The sequence below is a fragment of the Ursus arctos genome, unplaced genomic scaffold (assembly GCF_023065955.2).
Source record: "Ursus arctos isolate Adak ecotype North America unplaced genomic scaffold, UrsArc2.0 scaffold_3, whole genome shotgun sequence".
NCBI classification, from domain to species: Eukaryota; Metazoa; Chordata; class Mammalia; order Carnivora; family Ursidae; genus Ursus; species Ursus arctos.
Window position 1 is genome coordinate 58,793,953 of NW_026622985.1, and position 23,353 is coordinate 58,817,305.

A 23,353-nucleotide genomic window follows, 5' to 3' on the forward strand; every position below is an offset into this window, starting at 1 on the left:
CTTGGAGGGGAGTTTGCTTCTCCCTCTGCCCCTCACCCCACTTGTGCTCTCTCTCTCTCAAATAAATAAATAAAATCTTAAAAAAAGAATATTTTAAAAATAAAATGAGATTTCAGATACAGAAATTAAATTCAACTCACTACAAGTAGAACTTATTTTAAGGCAGTTTTCCCTCATTGATCACTCCTGAGGCCTTCATACAATGAAGTAGCAATGAGATCCAAGTGCCTGCTCCTCTTGGAGGTGACACAATGCCTCCCACAGAAAGCATTCTAGTGGGCCTCCAGGTCTTGGACTGAGTCCCAAGTAAAATGGGGGGTGGCATAAGGCTTCAGGGGTCCTGTTGCTGAATTCCTTCTGAATTTAGAGATGGCCAAGTTGGGGTGTTGGCCTTTTATGGTGACTCTTTGGTGTTCATGCTGCTCTGTGGCCACCTAAAGTCTCATTCTTATTAAACTGGAATCTGGCTGGCCCACTTTCCGTTGTGCTCTGTACCACTGTGCTAGATAAAACCCTTAACCCTTGGTACTCCAGCCTCTTCATCAGTAGAACTAGGAGGGAAAAGAAATGAATACATATGAAGGGCACGCGGCCTAGGTACTTTACATATGTTATCTCATTTACCAGAACCATCTTCCAAGGTAAATATTACCATTACTAACTTCTGCAAGGAGGAAAATGAGACTCAGAAAGGTTAAGTAACTTGCCCAAGGTAGCCTAGTTAGTAAGTAAGGGGGTCAAGATTTGAATTCGGATCTGTCTGACTCTGGAGCCATGTTGCGTCTCCAGAGGCCCAGGATCATTTGCTCTATGTGTTACACATGGGAGCCCCTAGCAGGAAAGTAAAGCCCTGTGTCAATCCCCCTGCGTGAAAAGTCAAAGTGTGAGCATCGCAGCTGAGTTCACTGGCCTTTACTTCTCTCTCCAGGTGGTCTGGATCTGGGGCCCTGCCTTTGGAGCCATAGCACAGTCCTCCAGAATTTAAATTTTGTAGAGTAGAGCTAATTTTTTACGTCATGAGTAGTGTGGAAATGTAAAATAACCATATCTGGATCCAAAATAAAAAAATAATTCCTCTGAAAAGCCCCATGAAGATTGGCTGGCTGCTCGCATCCCATGTCTCACTAACGTATTTCACAAAGGATGCTCTCTTGCTGCCTGCCCTGTCTTCTGACAAATATTTGGCCGTCTTAGCTGAGTGGTGTGACAGTCATCCTAAGTATCTCCAGAGCATTGTCTACTCAGGGTACATGGGTGACTTACAAGGAAGACCCTTATGGGCATCCTTCAGTTTCTTCGGTTTTCTTTTCTGAGAACCACCACCACGGGTGCAGATCAGCTCCTTGCAGGGGTCACCAACGGCAGAAGCAAACACAAGTTTGATTCTCAGTTTGTGCTCACTGAGGATCCGTGGACCTTCCTGTAACCAGAAACACAATAGGACAGTCAGAACTCTTTGGGGTCAATTGGGGGTTAAAGAGTACATGGTCATGGATGTGAAGATTTGTCTTCTCAGGCTGCTGATTCTTCTTAATCCCAGATTCCATATTAAAGTCGTGTATAAGAAAGCCTGGGGAGAGGAGCTGGTTTTCGACAAGCCCATTCCCACCACTGAGGAACGAATTAGACTTCGGCACCATTGCCCTGTGAGAGTGCATTGGAGTTACCCTGCAGGGACAGACCCCTACACAAATGCATGTGTCACTGGGAGGCTTTATATAACGTGCACTTGTTTAATAACACAGCCAAACATAACTGTGAGGGAAAAAACCAGATCCAACATCTACAGCAAAAAAAAAAAAAAACACAAAACAGTTTTTGTCAAAGATTGGTTTGGAACCATTGATTACTTGATGGGTGGTTAATTCATTTGTCCTTTTAAGATTTAGATATTTCTTCTCCAATCCCGAGAGATCCTTGAAGAATAAAGTTACGTCTTTCCAGTTCTTTATTAAATAAGAACTTACAAAATCAAATTCTAAAATCTGTGGCCTATAAGTTGAGGTCGATATAAGTCCAGTTAAACATAGTAGATGGTCCCTTAATGCTTATCAAACACAAGTTTTCAGAGCCAAGAACTGTGCTAGTGGAGGGGTGCCTGGCTGGCTCAGTTGGTTGAACATCTGACCTTGATTTCAGCTCAGGTCCTGATCTCAGGGTCGTGGGATGGAGCCCTGTGTTGGGCTCCGCACTGGGCATGCAGCCTGCTTGGGATTCTCTCTCCCTCTAACCTCACTCTCTCTTAAAAACAAAAAAGAAAAGAGAAAAGAAAAGAAAAGAAAAGAAAGCACTGTGCTAGTGGAGAACATAAAGATGTGGGGTGCGTGGTTCCTGCTCTTACCTAGGTCCCTCTGACTTCCCAGGACCATTGCAATCTGAATACCGTTGTACCAATGTTTCACAAGACCCTCTTGTCTTATCCCCTTTCATTGCCATCCTAATGCTTCATCTTTCTTCCTCTAATGCCTCTTGTCTCAAAGTCTTTCCTGTTCTGTTCTCCTCTTGCCCTTCTTTTGAGCCGTGACCTGGGTCATGGCTTATATTCTCTATAAGGCCCCTTCCTGACTCCTGCACTAAGAGCCTCAAGTTTTCTTCTGAACACCAGTCACATCCAGGGTGGCTTCTACCCATATGGCACTCATTCCGTGCTGCCTCAAATTATTAGGGATATGAGCGGCCTCACTAACAAAATTGTAAATCCCACTGAGGTAGGAATTATCTCTAACACATCTGATTTCCCCAAAGCTAGTCAACAAAAGATCTTAGTAAAACTGGTCCATAATGAAGCTGATGTAAGTCAGATTGGGAAATCTTCAAAGAAGAGAGACTTGAGCTAGTCAAAGAGCGATATGGTTTTGATAAAAACAAAGAGGCAAAGGAAGACGATGTCACTTGGTTCAAGGAGCTTGAACAAAGGCACAGAATGAAAAGGAAACCAAATGTGTGCAGGAAAGCATAGAGAAGGTGGTCAGACTAGAGAAATGGTTTCGTGCTGGGGAACAAAGGTGGAAATTTTTCTCGTAAATAGGGTGTTGTCTGGTTATACACGCCTTAAAATCCGGAAAGAGGGAATCACACTTGATGTATTAAGATCATCTCAGGTACCAGTCAAAGGAGGGGTAGTTGTAACTGGGGTCTGTGTTGAGGAGGATTTCGAGACCCTATCTTTGTTCACCTGAACAGAAGGTCATGAATAGTCAGTGATAGCCGCCACAGGTGCCTCGCTGGGGGATTGAACCAGGCATGTTACACACTTGCCATCTCTACTAGACTGAGTTATGAATGGTTTCTGAGAAGAGAGATGACAGATTCCAGTGTTTATCCTGGTGATAGGAAGAAGGTGCACACTTTGGGAAGATGTTGTGAACTCAGGCTTGAGGTCATGAGGGCTTGGGCTCGGCGCTGGAATAGAGACGAGGAGTCACCTGCATCCGGAAAATAAGCAGATATGGGGGTGGAGAAGAGCAAAGCATTACAGCTGGCTTTATGGTTTTAAGCCTGAGTGTTAAGGACAACGAAGAATCTTTCCTTTTGTAAGAACATAGATTGTAATCATGTGCAAACTGAGACAAACTGTGCCGACTGCCTCTACTCAGCATCTTGGTCATGCAGGAGTTAAATATACAGAAAGCTGCAGAATGCTATTATTTTAGAGCCCTGTGAAAATGTAATTTGATTAGTCTATTGGACGATATTCCAAAGAACCAAATGTCTTCCATGAATCAGTCAGAAATGCTTAGGAAAACCAAAATAAAAAATGCTTTCTAAGCCAATAAAGGTGCTAATTAGTGCCTTCTGCATATCTCACTACATCTTCTCCAGTAATACATTTTGCAGGGTTAAGTGCGGTGTCTGCTGCTTCAGATGGCAGAAGTCCACCTAACAGTAGGGAGGGTGGCTGGAGACTCAAGTGTCTAAATGGGAATCAGAACTGGCATTTTAACCCATGCAATGGGATGTAGTGAGTAGAGCAAAGAACTTTTTTTCTTGCTTTAATTCTCTTCCAGACCAACCCTTATGAGCCTTAGGGATAAGAGGACCTTATTATTATTTTTCTTCCTCGATCCACCATTGCCTTTAAAGAGTAAAATCTGGTTTTAAAAACCTAATAAGGGTATCTTAGAAGGGAAAAAAAAATTGGGGAAAATATCAAGACCAAGCCACTGGAGAAGCGAGAAGGACGTAAGGAGACCCTAGCAGGCAGGGCCTTATGGGATTGATACAGGCCCATTCGGAGGTGTTCCACCTTCTGCCTGGGGCAGCCTGGAGCATGGTGACCACAAAGCTTGAGGAAAAGCAGGGTAACAGGAGCAGTTTGTCTGTCCCATGATGGCATGCCCTAGGTGTCAGATTCTTGTCATGGTCAGAGGTAGCGGACTTAAATGCTCCCGGGAGCCCGGCAGGTAACCACTAATGAACCAAGCGAGCAGGATGGAGACCGCAGAGGTTTGCAGCACACGTGGGCTCCGACAAATTGCTCCCTGAGGAGATCTGGACCCCGATGGGGCTGTATCTTCTGAGTTCTAAGGAAATTCAAGGAATCCCAGGGCTGGCGAGAACTGGGCCGCCAGCTGGTGCCTCTCAGTTCAGGTTCATTATTGAAAACGGGCAAAGGGAACAAGGACCTAACCCTGACAAGCCCAGGAAGTTTATCTTACAAATTAACGAAGTGGAAAAAAACAACAACAACTGAACTAACCAAAACCCAACAAACCCTCCAACAGGCAAGGAATAATAGTTTGAGAACTGTCTTGTGATACTCTCAACAGCTTGGTCCCAGTGCTGGAAAGGCCCATGATGGATTTATATTTTTTACTCCCTATGACTTTTCTGTGACAGAGTTCTATTTGTTTTGTAGGGCAGACATTCATCGTAATCGTGATCTCGCTACCTTTTAAAATTGTCATTGTGCATTCCGGGCTCAGTTAAGATCTCACCTCAGTGATATGCCTCAAGTCTTTATCGTTCTAGACTAGTGTTCCTTTCCCATTCAGCAGGGTCACTGAGCCTTTGAAAAAACAGCTGCAAACTACACGTATTCTTATCTCCACCCCCAAAATTTGGCACCCAGAGACAAGTTCACAGATACCTAGAGATCTGTTCGTAGTCTCCTACCCAGACAGGAACTCTGGCTCCAGACTGAAGAGCTTTTTGTTATTTTCAACCTTTTTTTTTTTTCGTATGTTTCAATCATTTAGGTTTGTTTTTCCAAAATTTCTCCCCCACCTGCATATATTTCTTGCAGTGAAAAACTTGACTTTCTCATGGGAGTGCTGGGTGGCGACATTTCCAGTTTTATGCATGTCGCACATTCACACCCAGGAAAGCCACCATGGGAGGAAATGAGAAGGCTGGTGAACTTTCGGAGGAACTGGCCCGTGTTCTGAATGCTTCCCTGTGCAGACGTCTGCCGCAGCGTTACATCATGACACAGATCCTGAAGGCTGCCACGGCTCGTTCAGGAGCCGCCCAACAGTTAGCTCCTCCATTCTGTCCTCAGCACCGCTAACCAGGCAAATGGACCTTTGGCGTCATCTCTCTCACATTTATTTGTTTGCTCAAAAGCTATGTCCCTACACATACGTATAAACTCCTCTTTCTGGTTTTCAAATAAGCTACAGGACATTCTGTGGCAATGTGGTGTTTTGAAAAGAAACAACAGCAACAAATAGAAATAAGCTGTGGCATCCTGCTGGCCATGGGAAATGTATTTAATCTCTCTGAGCCTCAGTTTGCCTCTCTGTTAAGGGGGATCCGTAATACTTATTTCATAGATTTGTTGTATGAATTAAAAGGGGTGGTGCATGCAACACGCTTAGCACATTGCTTCCTATAAAGTGAATGCTGAATAAATAGTAACTATCATTGCTATAATCAATAAACAAGGTAATGATACATTCCTAGACCTGCTACTTTTGACTGCATGATCACTGGCTCATTACTCAACTCCTCAACTGAAAAATCAAGGTAGGTCCTAAATTTAAGACTGTCGTGAAGATTAGGAGATATAAATGCATGGCAGGTGCTCAACAAATGCTGGGTCCTTCATGTATTATTTGCCTGTCCCCACCCTTGCTCCTGTACCTTGTGGACCACGGGTGAGTATTCCAAAATGCCCTACCATCTCAGCAGACTTGCTACAGACACTCTCTGCTCTTGGCCACACCTCTTTTCCATACATCAAATTCTACCCATTCTTAAAAATCCAAGACAAGTACTGGTTTCTCCATGAAACCTTTGCTGACTACTTCATTTGCCACCGACTTCCCTCTCGACTGAACAAGTACATTTCTTCAAGTGGTTGTCACACAATTTAGCCATTAATTACATTCTGTCTTGTTCGCTACAGAGATGCCTTGTACCTCATGCTGATACCATCTCAGATATGGAAATCAATCCCATCCTCATTCGAGGACCAGATCTTCTATGTGCCTAAAAGAAATTAAGCTCATCTTCTCTTTTCTTTGTTGCAGTTTCTTTGCATGAACAAGGAATGGTGCACATGACTGTGAAGGACTACATGAGGTAGGTGGCAGGACCCACATGGCTCCAGTCCAGTATTTTACAGCCACATCTTTCATAAATGAAATGGAAGTGAGGAGACTTCTTAATAATGCCATGGATCTTGGGATCTTGCCACTGGTTTAGCCACAGCACCTAGAATGCTTTCACTAGCATTGAGAGAAATAGTGGTTCTTTCAATATCATAAAGGAGTGAGCAAATTCAATCAACAAATGCTGGCGTGGGGGTGGGGAAGGAATTTAATTAAAACACGCGCATAAAAGGCATTGACTGTAAGACAACTGTTCAGAAGGACCGGTTCATAGAACAGTTGCATTCGTATTCTTACATTGTCAATGTTATTCATCACCACGCTGTTTGACCTTTGAACAACATGGCTTTGAACTGTGTGGGTCCACCTATATGCAGACTTCTTTTAAATTCAAGTATAATTACCATACAATGTTGGTTTCCGGTGCACAATGTAACGATTTAACCATTTTATACATTTCTCAATGATCATCAAGATAAGTGTACTCTTAATTCTATTTCACCCATCCCAGCACCCGCCTCCCCTTTGGCAACCACCAGTTTCTTCTCTGTATTTAAGAGTCGGGGGTTTTATGTTTATCTCTTTTTTCTTTATTTGTTCACTTGTTTTGTTTCTTCAATTCCGCATATGAGTGAAATCACATGGTATTTGTCCTTCTCTGACTGACTTGTTTCACTCTGCAGATTTTTATAAGTACAATACAGTACTGTAAATGTGTTTTCCTTTTGATTTTCTTAATACCGTTTTCTTTTCTCTAGCTCACTTTATTGTAAGAACAATTTATTGCCTATGACATACAAAATATGGGCTAATCGGCTATCATCAGGAGGGCTTTCAGTCAACAGTAGGTTATTAGTTGTTAAGTATTAGGGGAGTCAAAAGTTATACATAGATTTTTGACGGTGTCGGGGGGTCAGTTCCCTTAGCCCCCATGTTGTTCAAGGGTCAACTGTGCATAAGATTTCCAATGTTTCAGGTAGAAAGCAGCGAGAGGATGGACTAGATCTCAAAGGAGTGCCTAACAGCAGCGGCAACAGCATCACCTCAGAACTTAACAGCATTGCAAATTTTTGAGCCCCATCCCAGACACTCTGAGTCAGGAAATCTGGAGGTGGGGTTCAGAAATCTGTGCTTTTGCAAGCCCTTCAGATGATTCTGAGAAACACTCTGGTTTCTAAACCACTGGCCATAGACTGTGAGCATTCTGAGGTTGGGAACTCTGCGCCCATGCCTCAGCTACCCTGGCATTTTCAGGACAATATCGACGTGTTGAAAACCAAATATGCAGCACTGTATCCCTCTGACTCCCACGAAGTCACAAGCAAAATGCCACTCTGTCATAGTTTTTCCCTCTTAGCAGATGAGCTATTTTTGCTGCTCACAGAATCAGAGAGCCCTAAAGGACCCCAAAAATCTCTCAGGCAACTTTCTCCTTTTGTTGAAGAGGAAAATGAAAGCCAAGGTCCGTGACTCACTCCTGCTCTCGTGGCTTGATTAGAAACGTGACTATCCAGGGATTCTCCTGGATCGCAGGCCAGGGCAGTTTCTGGGTGGCTCTGCTGAACATTGCAAAGTATGGCGTGATCCTCAAACCCAGAATGAAACAGAAATATGGCAGGCTTCATACAAACTGAGGGGAGGCAACAAATAAAAGGATATCTTCCGCCTCTCTCCAGGGCTCCCAGCAAACTCAACCATCTGTTAAAACCAGAGTCTTTATTATTCAGAAACATACACTTTCTCTGCCTCAACGCAGAGAAGCAATTGAACAAAGAGACAAGGACCAGCTATTCTGACTGAATGTGGGAAAAGGACTAAGGCAAATTTAAGATAACTTGGTCTCCTAGGGAAACTTGATATCTACTTTGTGTTCTTTGATTAATTCCAATCTTGTGCCAACTGGCTGCTATGACTGATGAGGCTAGATGTATCAATGCTATATCCGAGCTCTATAAAATTGAACTCTACCACGACAGGGCCTCATTCTGTTGGGAAGTGCTTTCAAATGACTTGCAATGCAGGCCTATTTGGATAGAGTGACACTCTTTTTTGTGGTAGTAGAGGAGTCGGTGACTATTGCACATGGGTGGCCGCGGGAGCCCTGGAGACAGCATTTAGAGATTGTTAACCGTGCAATGTGGAATCCTTCACCGTTATGGGAATTAATCCGGAGTCACTTCAGTGCCTGCTCGCCGTACCTCTTTCATCACACAATTTTAACTTCTTCGGAACGTTGGTGCCTAGCAGAGCTGTGTTCCTGAAAGGTTCCCCAATGATTCGCCATCTGTCAAAAGTGAGACGTTCTGTCACCTTTATAATGAGCACTGGCGGGCACCTAACACTTAAATTCTCATACCTTCTGTAACGCAACACTCTTGAAAAGAGAAGCAGCTTCTCCACTGCATGCTCTCTCTTCTTCAAAGGTGCGGCCATTATGGGATTATTAGAAATGAGGAGGAAATGCAAATGTTTGCTCTGGAAGGGAAAGATTCACAATGATCTCCCAGGCGACTATCTAAATCAACACATCTCATTGTTGGTATTTTCCCCGACTGCAGATCTCTGCATCCGTTTTCAGAAACTCCCACCCTTTCCAGAGGGACCAGTTTCAACTCTGGCTATTCTGCTGCAAGTATACCACAAAGGTATGTGATTTCCAGGCACCTGTCATCCAGAGAAATCATTCGGTGTGACAATGGAGTTCATGAAATTATAAATAGGCACTTGAGAAATAACTTGTTGAATGAATGGATGAGAGAATGAATAAAGGATTTTCAAAAAACTTGCAGGCACAATGTACACGAGTCAGTGGCATCAAACTAAATATCTGTCAATGGGGAGATGGCCAAACTATTGGCCAACCCATTTTTTGGAATTCTATACAGTGATAAAAGGAATAGGCAGAGAGAACTATATACACTGACCTAGAATGATCTCCCAGTCATATTTTTCAGGGGAAAAAGGCAAGATGCAGAAAGATACATAGAGTATGCTACTATTTATAGAGTGATCCGGTAACAACTAGAAAACATATGTAACAGAAAAATATCTGGAAGGATTTGTGGGGGTAATAGCTAAGGGGAAAGAGAGCTTTATGTATAATATAGTAATTTTTTAACAAGATGAATATATTTTAGGTATTTCTTGCATAATTAAATATAAATAAGAGTTAATGATATTAAAAATATGTTTAGTGACAAATCAATCAATGAATACATTCTTAGATATGAGGCTGTGAACCTCTGGAAGGCAGAACTATGTCCCTGTTCTTTTTTGTGCCATGGGTGCCTAGCAGAGAGCCTAGAACATGACAGATGTTCAGTAAATATTTGTATAAACGGGCAGGATAAATATTTGTACAATGAGGTCAATACGATCACAAATCAAATCTTTCATACACAATTTAGATTTCTCGCGGGAATTTTTTTTCTTCCTTGAAATTTTATTATTTTAAGGTATCAAGTGATTGGTACCCCTGTTCTCCAGTTGTTTCCAATGATTAGGCTATCCAAGCTGAGCCATTTAAGCTCTGCAGTAAGAATTTTTGGCTTATCTTTTCTTCCTTGATTGAATCAGGAGGCAAAGCACCAGATCTCTTTGTCACACAAGAAAGTGTGAACGTGATGTTGGGTAATGTGTGGTAAGTGGGCCTGCCCAGTGAGACTACAGGTGGCTGTTGTTAAATGTGTGAATGGCTAAATAAATGAATTGTAATTAATCCAATTTAAACGATGAAGTCATGAAAGTAAATCATCCAAACTATCTCAAATAAGCTACGTAGTGTTGCATGGAAAGTAGAGGCAAACAGAAACTTGCAACAAAAGAGCCGAGCAAACCTAGGAAAACCTTATCGAAAGTTCTGCTTCCCATACCGTCCATGAGTTTTAAAAGGTCAATAGCATAGTCATCAAGGAGAAGGTCAGTAATTGGGAAGTAGTTGGTATACATAAATATAATTTCCAGATAACCAAAGTTTATTATTTTAAGTGCCAAATCTGAGCCGAACAATTTGAAGAAAGCACTTCTTATTTCTCACCCATGTCGAAAAAAAAAAAAGGAAAATACAGAACATATTTTAATCCTACTTAGGGACCAAAAAGCATTACTTGCAAGTATCAGTCCTTGGAGTCTGCATTTAGTGATATCCTCAAAAGATCTGTGTAGCTGACGATGCCCCCAGACTGATTCTCTTTAAAAACGTTCTTTTTTGAGTTCTATTGGGGTTTTTTTTTGAAACTATTTATTTATTTATTTATTATAATAATATTTTTTATTGTATTATGTTAGTCACCATACAGTACATCCCTGGTTTCTGATGTAAAGTTCCATGATTCATTAGTTGCGTATAACACCCAGTGCACCATGCAATACGTGCCCTCCTTACTACCCATCACCAGCCTATCCCATTCCCCCACCCCCTCCCCTCTGAAGCCCTCAGTTTGTTTCTCAGAGTCCATAGTCTCTCATGCTTCATTCCCCCTTTTGATTACCCCCCCTTCTTTATCCCTTTCTTCTCCTACCGATCTTCCTAGTTCTTATGTTCCATAGATGAGAGAAACCATATGATAATTGTCTTTCTCTGCTTGACTTATTTCACTTAGCATTATCTCCTCCAGTGCCATCCATGTTGCAGCAAATGTTGAGAAATCATTCTTTTTGATGGCTGAGTAATATTCCATTGTATATATGGACCACAACTTCTTAATCCAGTCATCTGTTGAAGGGCATCTCGGCTCCTTCCATGATTTAGCTATTGTGGACAATGCTGCTATGAACATTGGGGTGCATATGGCCCTTCTCTTCACTACGTCTGTATCTTTGAGTTCTATTGTTTACAGGGTTTTCTTCCCCCCCCTTCGCTTTCATATTGCCATGAACTACCATTTCCTTGTGGCTATCAGTGTATCACTTCTGACTTCTGACCCAGAATCTCCCTGCCCTATCTAACTTAACATTTGCCTATTATGAAATGGAAAGTCAGATAAATAAACTCATTGGTCTTGCACAGAAAGTACAGATAAGCAGACGCTGAGTGGGAGTGATGGACTATCCTTGAAGTAAGTATGTATGAGCTCTAGTAGATGCAACATCTATTTGTCTACTTAGATTCCTCTTTCACTTAATTTCTGGAAGATTGGAGGGGGTGGCAAGGTGACTAGGAAAGAAAAACAGATTTTGTTAAGTGAACTGTTACTGGATAAAGATATTCATATTTTTCCCACAGCATTCCTGAATGGCTGGAATTTTGGGAAAAAGATCCAGTGGAGATTCTCTTGGATCTGGGATTTGGTGCAGATGAGCCAGACATCTGCACACAAATCCCAGCCAGATTCCTGGGTTGTGGCTCAGCCGCCAGAGGAATCAACATCCGGGTTTTTCTTGAAGCTCAAAAGCAGCGAATGGACCTTGAGAATCCTGACTTGTATGGTAAGTGGGGGCTGCGTGGCTTCCGAATCTCAGTGATGAGTGTGAGTGGCCAGATGAGCCACAGTATCGGAAGTGACTCTCTGGAAGATGTGAGTGGTAGCAGTCACCCCTCTATTGCAGTGGCCTAGAAAAGAAATGTGTACGTCTTGATCACTCTACGTGTCTGCTGCAGGTTCATGTGAGCGTTTGGGGGAAAGGCGATCTGCTCCATGTTGTCCTCCTGTGTGGACATCTGGAATGTCACTGGTTGCAATGACAGAGACAGGATGGAAATGGAGAATCATACTTGACTCTTACCTCTTTCTGCTCAGAATTTACCCATTGATTTCATAGTCCTATTTAATTGGCTAAAATCAGTCACACGGCCACACTTAACTCCAAAGGGGTGAGAATGTGCAATCTTACCATATGTCCAGAAAAAAGAAAATGCAATACCAGTGAACAGCACTAATGTATACCATAACCACATACCTCGGAGGCAGAGGAACCGGGATCTCACAAAGCTTATCACCAGTCACAGGTAGAACCTTAATTTCCTCATATCTGAGGCTTAGAACTCTTCTTAATTGCAAAATGAGGTGTAAGTGGTAGGTAGTGATAGGTATTAAGCTGTCACATCTCCAAATTTTTGGATTAACTATGCCTAAATCTCTTAGTTATCATGCATGCTGCTATTTTTTCCCCAACTGGTGGTCAATGGAATGCTTTTCTCTAGGACATTACTAGGATGTTCTTAGAGAGTGTGTGTACTGTGCTCAAATAATTTGGGGGAAAGATGCCTGAGGTAAAACAGGTTTATTTACTTCAGAATTTGCTTACTATGCCGAAGCGCACTCTCGGTCTCCTCGAGAGGGTGCAGGGCAGCATTTTCAAAAGCATTTAGATACAAAACCCTTCTTGGAGGAGCATTGAAGAACATCTCCATGGGATAGAGTTTGCAGAATTCTGGACTGGAGAAAAATGCCAAAATTGTTTCTTGAAATACGTTCTTTAAATAAATTCATGAATGTCAAGGAGATAAAGTATTTTTCTCAAACAAATATCTTAGATTTTTCATTTTAGTCTCTGTTTCCCCCATTTTCATGTGGGTGAAATGGGTCTCAAAATGTCAGCAATGCAATATCTAAGAGTATGTATCCCCGAAGATGTTGCGATGCCATGTTTCTTTACCTTTTAGGAGAAATTAGTGTCATTCTTTGTTGTCTCCTCCTCCAAGCCATAGGGAGATGCGAGTTCTTTGATCGGTTCTTTCTTTGGAGAAAATAATAACACTTATCATTATTTGGGAAGTGTTTGACCTGAGCTGTGAAGTAAACACAGATGAAATTGACACACAGATTATAGAAGACCTGGGAGATGGCCCCTAGTCCTGTGATTGTGCCCCACCCTTACTTCCACCATCAACACTGGGCTAATAATACACAGTAACTTCTCACTCAACACCAGGAAACTTTTGATTCAAGAAAACTGAGAAGGTCAAATGTAAAACAAGCAATAATGAGATTAGTTGGTTGTTCTAAAAACCGAAGGGAAAAGTATGCCTCATTCAAAGTCAATAAAAAAGGTTCAAACTTAAAGGGATGAGAATCAATTGGTTCATTGTTCAATCTTCCCAAAGGCAAAAACAAAACTAACAAACAAACAAACAAACCCAAGTAAAAACCCCACTCATCTAATGCCACAAGACCGTGTTCTCTGAATTGACTTAACCAGTTAAATGGATAGATTTTATATTTAGTCTAAGTATAAAAATCTGCTATAGGACAATCATAAAAGTACAGTTATGACTCATCCGTACCCTTGGGCTCACAAAAATAAAAGATTAGCCTCAACTACAGCTGAATTTAGGGGAAAATGTAATCAGAATGCTTCTGAAAATATCCAGAACCCAAGAGTTCCTCTTTTAAGAATATCACAACCTTCTGTGAAAAGTCCATCACACTTTTTTAAGTTGAAGGATCAGTAGACACAGCCTTCCCCTTTCCAGTGAAGGGAGCAGGTAGACACAAGGATATGCTCATGGGACAGTCAGTAGCATTGCAGGGCTGGTGCAAACAACAGAACAGAGGACACTGTCCTTACCCACCAATGTGGCCTTTGACCACTGCTGATCAATGCAACCCAGCATGCTATCACTGAAGTTGAGAAAAGGCTGTGTAATAAAAACAAAGTGTTCTGTTTTCATCATTTTGGTTTTATTATCTGGAGACACCAAAACTATTTTTCACCATTTTCTTTTGAAGTGGCAATGTCTCCCCAAATTTTCCCAGCTGCACTGGGTCCCTTCCGTATGCCAATGAAGTCAATACTTGTGTATTGCCTAAATGAACCATCCAGAAAGACTTACAAGTTGAGGAACTGGTTCATTTGAAAAAGCAAATGGATTTTCACATTAATGACTGTCTTCTCTTGGATGATTGAGGACCATATAATCCCATCCTGAGTCTTACACATTTATAACTTTAACTACTGATATATGTACAGCATTGTGCTTTTCACAACAGATGTGAGAGATACATAAGATGGGTATTATTACCCTCATTCTCCAAATGAGGAAACTGACCATTTCCTACGTGCTTGGCACAGGCCCTAAGCACCTTATTTCTATTAATTCATTTACTCTGACATCACACTTCCAGGGATTAGTTGACCTGGGATTTGGATCCAGGCCTTCTGACTCCATATTCCATGATCTTTTGCACACTAGTAGGTGACAGTATAAGTGGAGATGGTGGAGATGATTAGGATATCTACCACCTAAAGCCATGGAAGAATACACAAGTTCACCTCATATGAAAGGGCTAGATTCACTCTTTACCATTTAGTTTAATGTATATGATTAAATTAAGACTCATCCTCGCCTATAGTTTTTATGGATTCACACATAAAAACTACAGGCATATATGAGTGTATACAGTCATGCATATTTAACTAAATATAAAATGTGTTCACTTTTCCCATGACACAATGGCATCTCCTTATGTTGGGGAATCACCTGCATAATAACTGGTGGCACGTACTGAGAAAAACTTGAGTTTCAAGAGCTTGTAGTCCTTCCCATCTTGAAAATCACACGTGTCACCAACCTTTTCAATTTTGACTACATTCATGCAGTTTCATGGAAAAGACCCACTCTAAAAATTCTGCGTTCCTTGTATTGTTCAGGTCGTTTCCGACAGCTGGAGATCCTGGACCACGTAGCCAACGCCTTCTCATCTTTGCTGAATAATGTTAACATCCTGCAGAACAAAGTTGAAGAGGAAGATGGAGGGGAAAATGTGCAAAGAACCTCAGTGAGTGAAGCCAAAGAACATCGAAGAAGAATGGGTGAACTTTTCAAGAAAGCTTCAAAGCAGAGCATTAGGAGAGATTGCAGCCCAGAAGCGTCAGGGTCACTGAAGATGAGGGGCAAATTTTCCATCACCTGTGCAAAATCAGGAGAGTGTGCAGCAGAGTTACCAGTTGTGACAAACAACCATGGCCAAAGTCATTTGTCTCCTTCATCAGAGCACTCGTCTCTCCAAGCCTGTGATGATTTGGAACCTCGTCATTCTCCCCGAGCTCTTCTGAGCAAGCAATGGCCTTGCTCATCCACACTGGCCAAGAGGGCTCCTCTTTCCTGTATGTCTGAGGGGTCAGTCAAGGACAGAACTCAAAAGGTGAACTCTATTCAAACTAACAAGCTCAAGAGCTTGTCTCATCTTGCAAGTGAAGCACCAGACTCCTTTGAAATGGAAGAGGTCAGTATTATACCTACACGCTCAACTTCTAAGAGAACAACCCTCCCCAAGGCATTTTCTGCCACCTACATTCAGTTGACCCCTTACTCTTTCACCCCCGCAGTGTTATATCTTATTGTTCCAAACTTCTGTTTTTAGTTTAGGACATTTCAGGCCATTCTAGCATGCTTCCAGCCACTCTCTAACTTACCTTGTTTCACCGTCTTAGAGGGTCAGTTCAGCTACTTCCCACTCAATGCAACTTGGCCACCACCTCCACTCTGGGTTCTCACAGCCTTGGTAGGGAGAGCTTATATGGCAAAGGCTGTACATGTGTGTCAATGACATCTCCCCCGCTGGTCTGTCAGCTCCTTGGTGACCAGGTTTTGTCCTCAAGGAGATGTGTCTTGGAAATATTTCCCCCATGATGCCTCATGCAGGGCCTTGGGCAAAGAAGTAGGGACTTGGGTTTGGTTTCGACTTTATAGGGCTAGTATTTTATTTGTTTGCTTGCTTTGGAATTTATCAGTATTCACATAACTTGACCTCCATTGTACATACATATATTCACCACTCTGTGCACCAAGAACTTTCCGTGTCAGCCTCATTCCTAGGCCAGTACACCTTTCTGGGACTGGTCCCACCTTCTTCTGGCGCCCAAGCCATTGTCATTGTCTGCCTCACTCTATGCTGCCATGAGTCAATGCTGGAAAAGTATGAATGCATCTGAGGCTGAGGCGTAGGGGTAGTTCTCCCACTTCTGGTTCTCCCTGGCCTGCACGGCAGCGCAGCACCCCTTGGCATGGGTCCTGTGGGCTGACTGAAGTTCACGCAGTCCATCCTTTTTACCACATCTTATGCAGCCTGATCACCATACATTCTGTTCTTAAAACATGGGCGTGAAACACGCGATAGGAAAAAGATTACACTTTCACAGACCCTCTCCCCACTCGTGCCTCTTCACACTGCCTCTCCACACCATTCATTTCCCATCCACCCAGGGTCAGAGCCCAGTAACCCCATACACTTTTCTCTCCTGACTGGGAGAAGGGCTAACGTCAGTCAATAATATATATATATATATATATATATATATATATATATATATTATATAGTCACATATTTTGCAATATGCTCCTTCATCTTTACCTTCGCTCACTCATGCTAATTTTCACCCTCATTTAGTTGACACCCCCACATGCACTCCTCAGTCTTTTATTAAAAACATATATACACATTTTCACACATTTCTCTTTTCTTTAATATAATGACAAGAAGAACAAAAGAGCAAAATTTTCCCCTTTATCACGTAAATTATCCAGAAGTGGGGCAGGATATTCTTATTCAAATCCCAAGGTGGGCCCACCTTTCCTTTGGGCCCTAGATATGCAAGGCACTCTGATGGGCTCTGGGGGGCAGACTCCACCCTCTAAGGGAACCTCTGTACAGTGGCAGGGATGGGTACAGAAACCAGTAATATGCAGGGAGAGTGCCAGCTCTACTGGTGAAATTTATGTCACTCTAGACCTGTTTGGAATATTTGAGGAGCAAGAAGAGAGGTTCTTAACCAGCCAGGGGACTGAGAGGACCAAGGAACTTGGGGGAAGTAAGGCTGACCCATAGCCCTAAAAGAAGAGGAAGTAGGTGAATATGCCTATTGGTAGCCCCTCCCATCCCACAGAGAGGTAAAGTTTGCCTCAAAATACATAGCTGTCAATGATCCTTATATCTATGTATATATGTTTATATGTGTATGTGTCTTCTGTCAGAAATGATTTCAAGAACCTTAAAATATTTTTAAAAAGAACCTTAAAATATTAATCTGAATGTAAACCAATAGCCTACAAATGAATAAAAATTACAAATGGAGAAAAAGAAGACCTTTGGTCTCACACCCTGATTTGAAGATAAACTGAGGTGGCACTAAGAAAAATTATTTTCTTTTAATTCAATCTTGCAAAGATTATTTAATTAACAAACTACTCTTTAAAGTACTATAAAGAATATCAAGAAAATCTGCAGTCCAAACAAGAAATGTCACCATCTCCAGCCTGTTGGCATGCCCCACGGGCGCTACTGTCCCCTTACAAAGTTTTCTATGCTTCGGGCTAGACTGACTTAGAGGAAAATAATGTCCACTGGATGCCTTCTAGATGTGAGAGTACCGGGAGAGATAAATATCATATTCAGCATAAAAAGGACTGAGAAAAGTGTGTTAATTCTTTCATGGTACACTTCAAATATTCTTAAAAGACCATTATTCAAGGAAAAGCTGTCTAGTAGTATATGTGGGGGTAGGAAGAAACTCAGACACCAAAATAAAAGGAAACAAACTCACCTGTGTTCAGGCACATAGTAGGCACTCAGTAAATATTTATGAATGAATAAGTCAACATGAAAAATATTTGATAAAATTAATTTAGTCTGTGGTGGATCCATAGAGTAACGGAATATTCTGTTGAACTACATAGCCAACTTTGTTATGGTGTTTCTTTAGTATTTGCCCAGATTTGTGTGTGTGAGAGGCTATCTGTGTATCTAAGGCAGAGAGAGCCCCCAAAACAATGTAAAAGAAGCTCACTACTTAAATGTTGTTTTTCTAAAAAATATACTTTAAATATTACATCCTCATCACAGACTGGGAGAAAAATATTTGTTTCACTCGATACCAATGGATGAGTAAATGAAGCTTGGGTAGGTTTCGTCTTAAACAGGAGCCAATGCCAGATTTAATAGTCATTTTTTAATGGCAAATTTAAAAATCCAATTAGAAGAAATGAAAAATACGTGTGAAATTGGCAGATTTTCATGGCATTTAAAACATGAGCCAATGTCCTTAAATATCTAGCTATCAGAATTTCAGCTGCGATTGGCCAAAATTTGCCTCCAGATCAATCCATGGTGCTTTCCCTAACCCTACTAAAGGCTAAATTTGGCAATATTGGCTTACTTTTCAAAATTATGATTCCAAGAAAATTGTGCATAATTTTTTAATGCAGAAATCAACATATTTTTGTGTTTAATTTTACTTAGTAAAACTGAGTCTGCTCCTTTCTTTTTTAATTCCCAAACATATTGAGAATTTAATACTAATGAAGCATCTGCAATCGTAAATTGACTTACAGTCAAGGTGGGATGCTTCTTGATATCCACAATCAAGCATTTTAATCTTCCTCTCACTTCCACACAGAGATCCTGCTCTCTAGAATTCATATGTGAGAATATTGCCCGTATTATTAAATAATGCCAATGGGCATCCTGATTAGGTGGCAAATGTTTCCAAAATTAGTAACTGTTTCTTCATTTTTAATTTTTAAAAATGTATTAGTAAGTTTGGCTTAGGTGGACTAACCCAAGAATGCATCTGGTTTTCATTTTAAATTGTTGGGATTTTGTTGTGTGAGGGTTATTTCTTGACAGTTGAATACATAATTTACATCGCACTAACTGGGCTTTTCTCCATGATAATAATCAGAGCAAAAGAATTTCCTTATTGTCCTTAAAAACTTATATGATGAACACTCGTTTGAGTTACAAAACCAATAAAAATAAGGTGTAGAAGTATGTCTAATTAATTACAAGTATAAAGCAATTTCTTTGAAGAAAAGAGATGAAGGATTAAAAAGAAGGAATAAATAGTTGTTCTGACATTGCTGAGCAATATATCCTCGTGGTGTCTATGCCTGAATTAAAAGTCATTTTTGGCCACATGTACCACAATGTTTAAATGTCCTTTGATTCAGCTTTCACTCTTCAAACATCAGTCCAAAGAAATAATATGACATGTAGAAAAAGATTTCTGTACAAGGATACTCATCTCACCATTATTACTTTTACTTGCAAAATTCAGAAAACATTCCAACATTAGGGGAGCCATTAAGTAAATTAATGTACCTTCCAAATATGGTCTCTTGTGAAGTCATTAAAAGTGGTGTTTTCAAAGAAATCTTACAAGTGGGACAAAAGTTCCCCTTCTAAGTTTTGAGTGAAAATTTTTGATTGAGTGAAGAGCTTTAATTACATAACTATATTCAGAAAAACATATTAAAAAGGAAATCTGTAAAACACACTCCAAAATATTAACCGTAACTATTTTCTTACCTTCTTTAACTTTATCCAGCTTCTATAGTAATCTATATTATTACTTGTAAAGAAATATTTATTATTTTGTTTTATTCATAATTATATTCTCAATAGAGTAGTGTTTATTAATTTCTGAAAAGAATTTTAAAAATAAATTCTGCTCTATCAATTTGGAAAACCAATTTACTTTGAGCTGTCTAAGCTCTGTAGAGCAACTGAGTTGTGAATTTTCTGAATTGCTCTCCATAAATTTACCAAGTCATAAATAAATCCCTTAGATAAACTTATATGTGGAAAATAACTTGCTCTTTCCAAATATATTTAAAGCTCTTTAGGATAAAAAAACAATCTTGAATAATAATATTATTATTATTTATGTTTCACTCAGATGCTACATCTTCCAGACAGGGTCTCTATTCCTCCCACCCAGAAGTGATTCCCCATTTCTCCCTCCTGATCTCCTTTAGTTCTTTGACTCTTTATCCTGAGTGCCTTGTACGTGCCACCGGCCTGCAGCAGACTGTAAGCTATTCGAGTTCAGAAGTCATGGTTAATCCTCTTAGCAGTAGCCAGGAGGCACTCATTAAATGTAGATTAAATAAATGAAGTGAATTTATTATGAAAACATTCCTAATGAGATTGATGTATTTTGGTGTCTCAGGTCCAGAGCTTTGAAGAAGAGACTGGTAATCCTCTTGACATGACATCAGGAATTACAGGTAAGATTTATCATGGTTTGCAAAGTCACCAATGGCCTTTCAGAAAGAGCACATAAATAGCTAGTACTCAACTTTCTTAATATGTAGAGTTTAAATTCTCCTCAGAAAATGGCGTAGCTACTACTGCTGCCATTTACTACCACTACTATTTCTATCTACCACTACTAAAAACCTACTCGCAATGGCAATGTACGTGTAAATTTCAAATGACTTACTACAGGTATGTCCCATATCCCTGGGGTTGATGCAGTATGTGGTTTGTCTCAGATTAACTCTGTGTGATTTGACCAGGAGAGTGGAAGGGATTCCACATAAGACTGGGACTGAGTGAATACTTTCTAACTCCTACTGACAACTGATTGATGTGACAAAAGTCATATCATTTTACTGGGCCTTAGGTAAATGGAGGTAATTTTTTAAGGTTTCTGCTAGCCCTTACATTCTAAATTAAGTGATGGTAGGACCTTCATATTAACCCTCCATGGAAACAAGTTACCTAGATGTTACTTTCCAAATAATCTCTCAGAATCCTGTTATAGAATCCTAGACAGCAGAGAAGGAGGGCTTTCTCTACTCCTCATTCTTATGCTCCCATTCAGCCATCATTGTGATTCAGCATTTCCATGATCCTATAACAGAGCTAAAAGTAGACAGGGATTAGTGAAGCAAACTAAAGCAGATGAAGCTAGTGCATTTCCTGGAAGAAAATATGCAAATTTTTAATTTAATTTAATGTGGTGTCAAACACATCTTTTTCATTACAAAGTGTATGTATGGGCCTCATTTTGCTAAATGCTGTTTAGAAATTATGCATTAGTAATTATAGGGTCCTGCTGATTACATAAATTGTTATCCTGCTCTTCGAAGTAATTACCACATAACCTGCATTGAGGTTTATAAGACAAAAATAAGCATCTGTTTTCATCTAATTGAATGCCTCTCAATGAAGCTGGAGGTCCCTGTGCCTATAGGAACTGCCTTCCTTGACATTCAATTAAGAGGTCTGCTGATATCATGTAAGTCACCCCAATCACTACAAAAAATGATTTGGGGAGTTAGGCAAAAGCACTAACCTACAATTAATTTCAAATTCACAGGGCAAAGTAAGATGGGTGAAGGTTAGCCTAATGGAGAAAATCTGAACTAAAGTAAAGCAAATATAATTTATTACTTTTAAAAACAGTGTCATTGGGGCGCCTGGGTGGCACAGCGGTTAAGCGTCTGCCTTCGGCTCAGGGCGTGATCCCGGCGTTCTGGGATCGAGCCCCACATCAGGCTCCTCCGCTAGGAGCCTGCTTCTTCCTCTCCCACTCCCCCTGCTTGTGTTCCCTCTCTCGCTGGCTGTCTCTATCTCTGTCAAATAAATAAATAAAATCTTTAAAAAAAAAAAACAGTGTCATTAACCCAAGAAAAAAATAGGACTGAGAAAAAAAATAAGTAAAACTAGTTCTATTTCTATTAATGGGAGAAAGGGAAAAGGATTACTTTTATTTATATATGAATGAATGAATGAATGAATCATTATATATATAAACAGATTGTATATCTGAATGAATTTATGTATGTATGTGTCTATGAATATAAATGAATGAATTTTGACTCAAAGTTGGAAAGATGACTTCCTTCAAAAATGAAGGTACCTGGACTATTGTGACCAATAGGCTGTGGCAGAAGTGACGCTGTGCTATGTCCAGTGTGTAGCCCTTAACCCACCTGGCTGCTTCCTGGCTCTTGACATACTTGCTCTTGGAACATTCCCTCTAGGAAACTAGCCCTCATGTTGTGAAAATCCCAAGCCACATGAGCATGTCCACTCTGGTGGACAGCCTTGAATGAGCCTTCATGTGAGGCATCGTAGATGTCCAACCCAGTCAAACTTTCAGATGACTCCAGCCCAGATGTCATCTAACTGCCACCACATGAGAGAATCCAGTCAACAACCACATGGCTGAGCTGAGTCAACCCACAGAAACATGATAGATAATAATCAACTGTGGTTCTGGGTCACAGGTATTTAAAGGTTTAGTAATACAATGTGATAGTAAAAATGTGAAAAAAACGTACCCATTGTTGGTTGTGAGTTAAAATCATCATAATTACTTGAAGTATAATCTGTCAATGTCACATAATTTTTAATATATGCAACTCTTCCAGTTCTGCACTTTGACCCAACAGTAGACTCCAGTGTATACACAAGGATTTTGACTGCAAAAATATATTTATAATCACAAACAGCTAGAGGCGGCCTACTTACCCAAAAGTATAAATTAGCTTTAAATAATTATGGTACATTTTTACATTAAAATCTATTCAGACTTTTATTTTGAAAAATGAAGCAGATATTTGTGTGTTGATATGGAAAGGTCTCAAAGATACACAGTTGTTAAATGAGAAAAAAATAGGTGCAAAAGATTTTTTTTTCTTTTTTAAAAAGATTTTTATTTATTTATTTGACAGAGAGAGAGACAGTGAGAGAGGGAACACGAGCAAGGGGCAGAGGGAGAGAGAGAAGCAGGCTTCCCACTGAGCAGGGAGCCTGATGTGGGGCTCAATCCCAGGACCCTGGGATCATGACCTGAGCCAAAGGCAGATGCTTAACGACTGAGCCACCCAGGCACCCCTGTGCAAAAAATTTTATATAGACACCTCTTTTTATTAAAAAAGTTATCTATTTCTACTGAGGGGAGAAAGTATGCACAGAATGCTTCTGGAAGTATATATAAGGAACTGCTGCTAATGGAAGTACCTTAACAGAAGGGAAACTAACATGTTTTAAATTAATTGGCATCATTTAATTTTCTTTTGTTACCATGTGCATATGTTATTTTCATAACACTACTTAGCAAAAAAT

The 23,353-nt window shown here is 40.5% G+C and overlaps 1 protein-coding gene across 2 annotated transcripts in view; it reads left to right on the plus strand.

Annotated features, from left to right (window-relative positions):
* ITPRID1 (ITPR interacting domain containing 1) overlaps window positions 1-23,353 on the plus strand; it is a 130,824-nt gene that overhangs the window by 45,370 nt on the left and 62,101 nt on the right. For both annotated transcript variants that reach the window (XM_057304279.1, XM_057304278.1), the window contains exons 7-11: window positions 6,474-6,525; window positions 9,113-9,199; window positions 11,779-11,981; window positions 15,147-15,721; window positions 20,445-20,502. In XM_057304279.1, coding sequence (XP_057160262.1) covers window positions 6,474-6,525; window positions 9,113-9,199; window positions 11,779-11,981; window positions 15,147-15,721; window positions 20,445-20,502 — 975 coding nt within the window. The remainder of the gene's footprint in view (window positions 1-6,473; window positions 6,526-9,112; window positions 9,200-11,778; window positions 11,982-15,146; window positions 15,722-20,444; window positions 20,503-23,353) is intronic.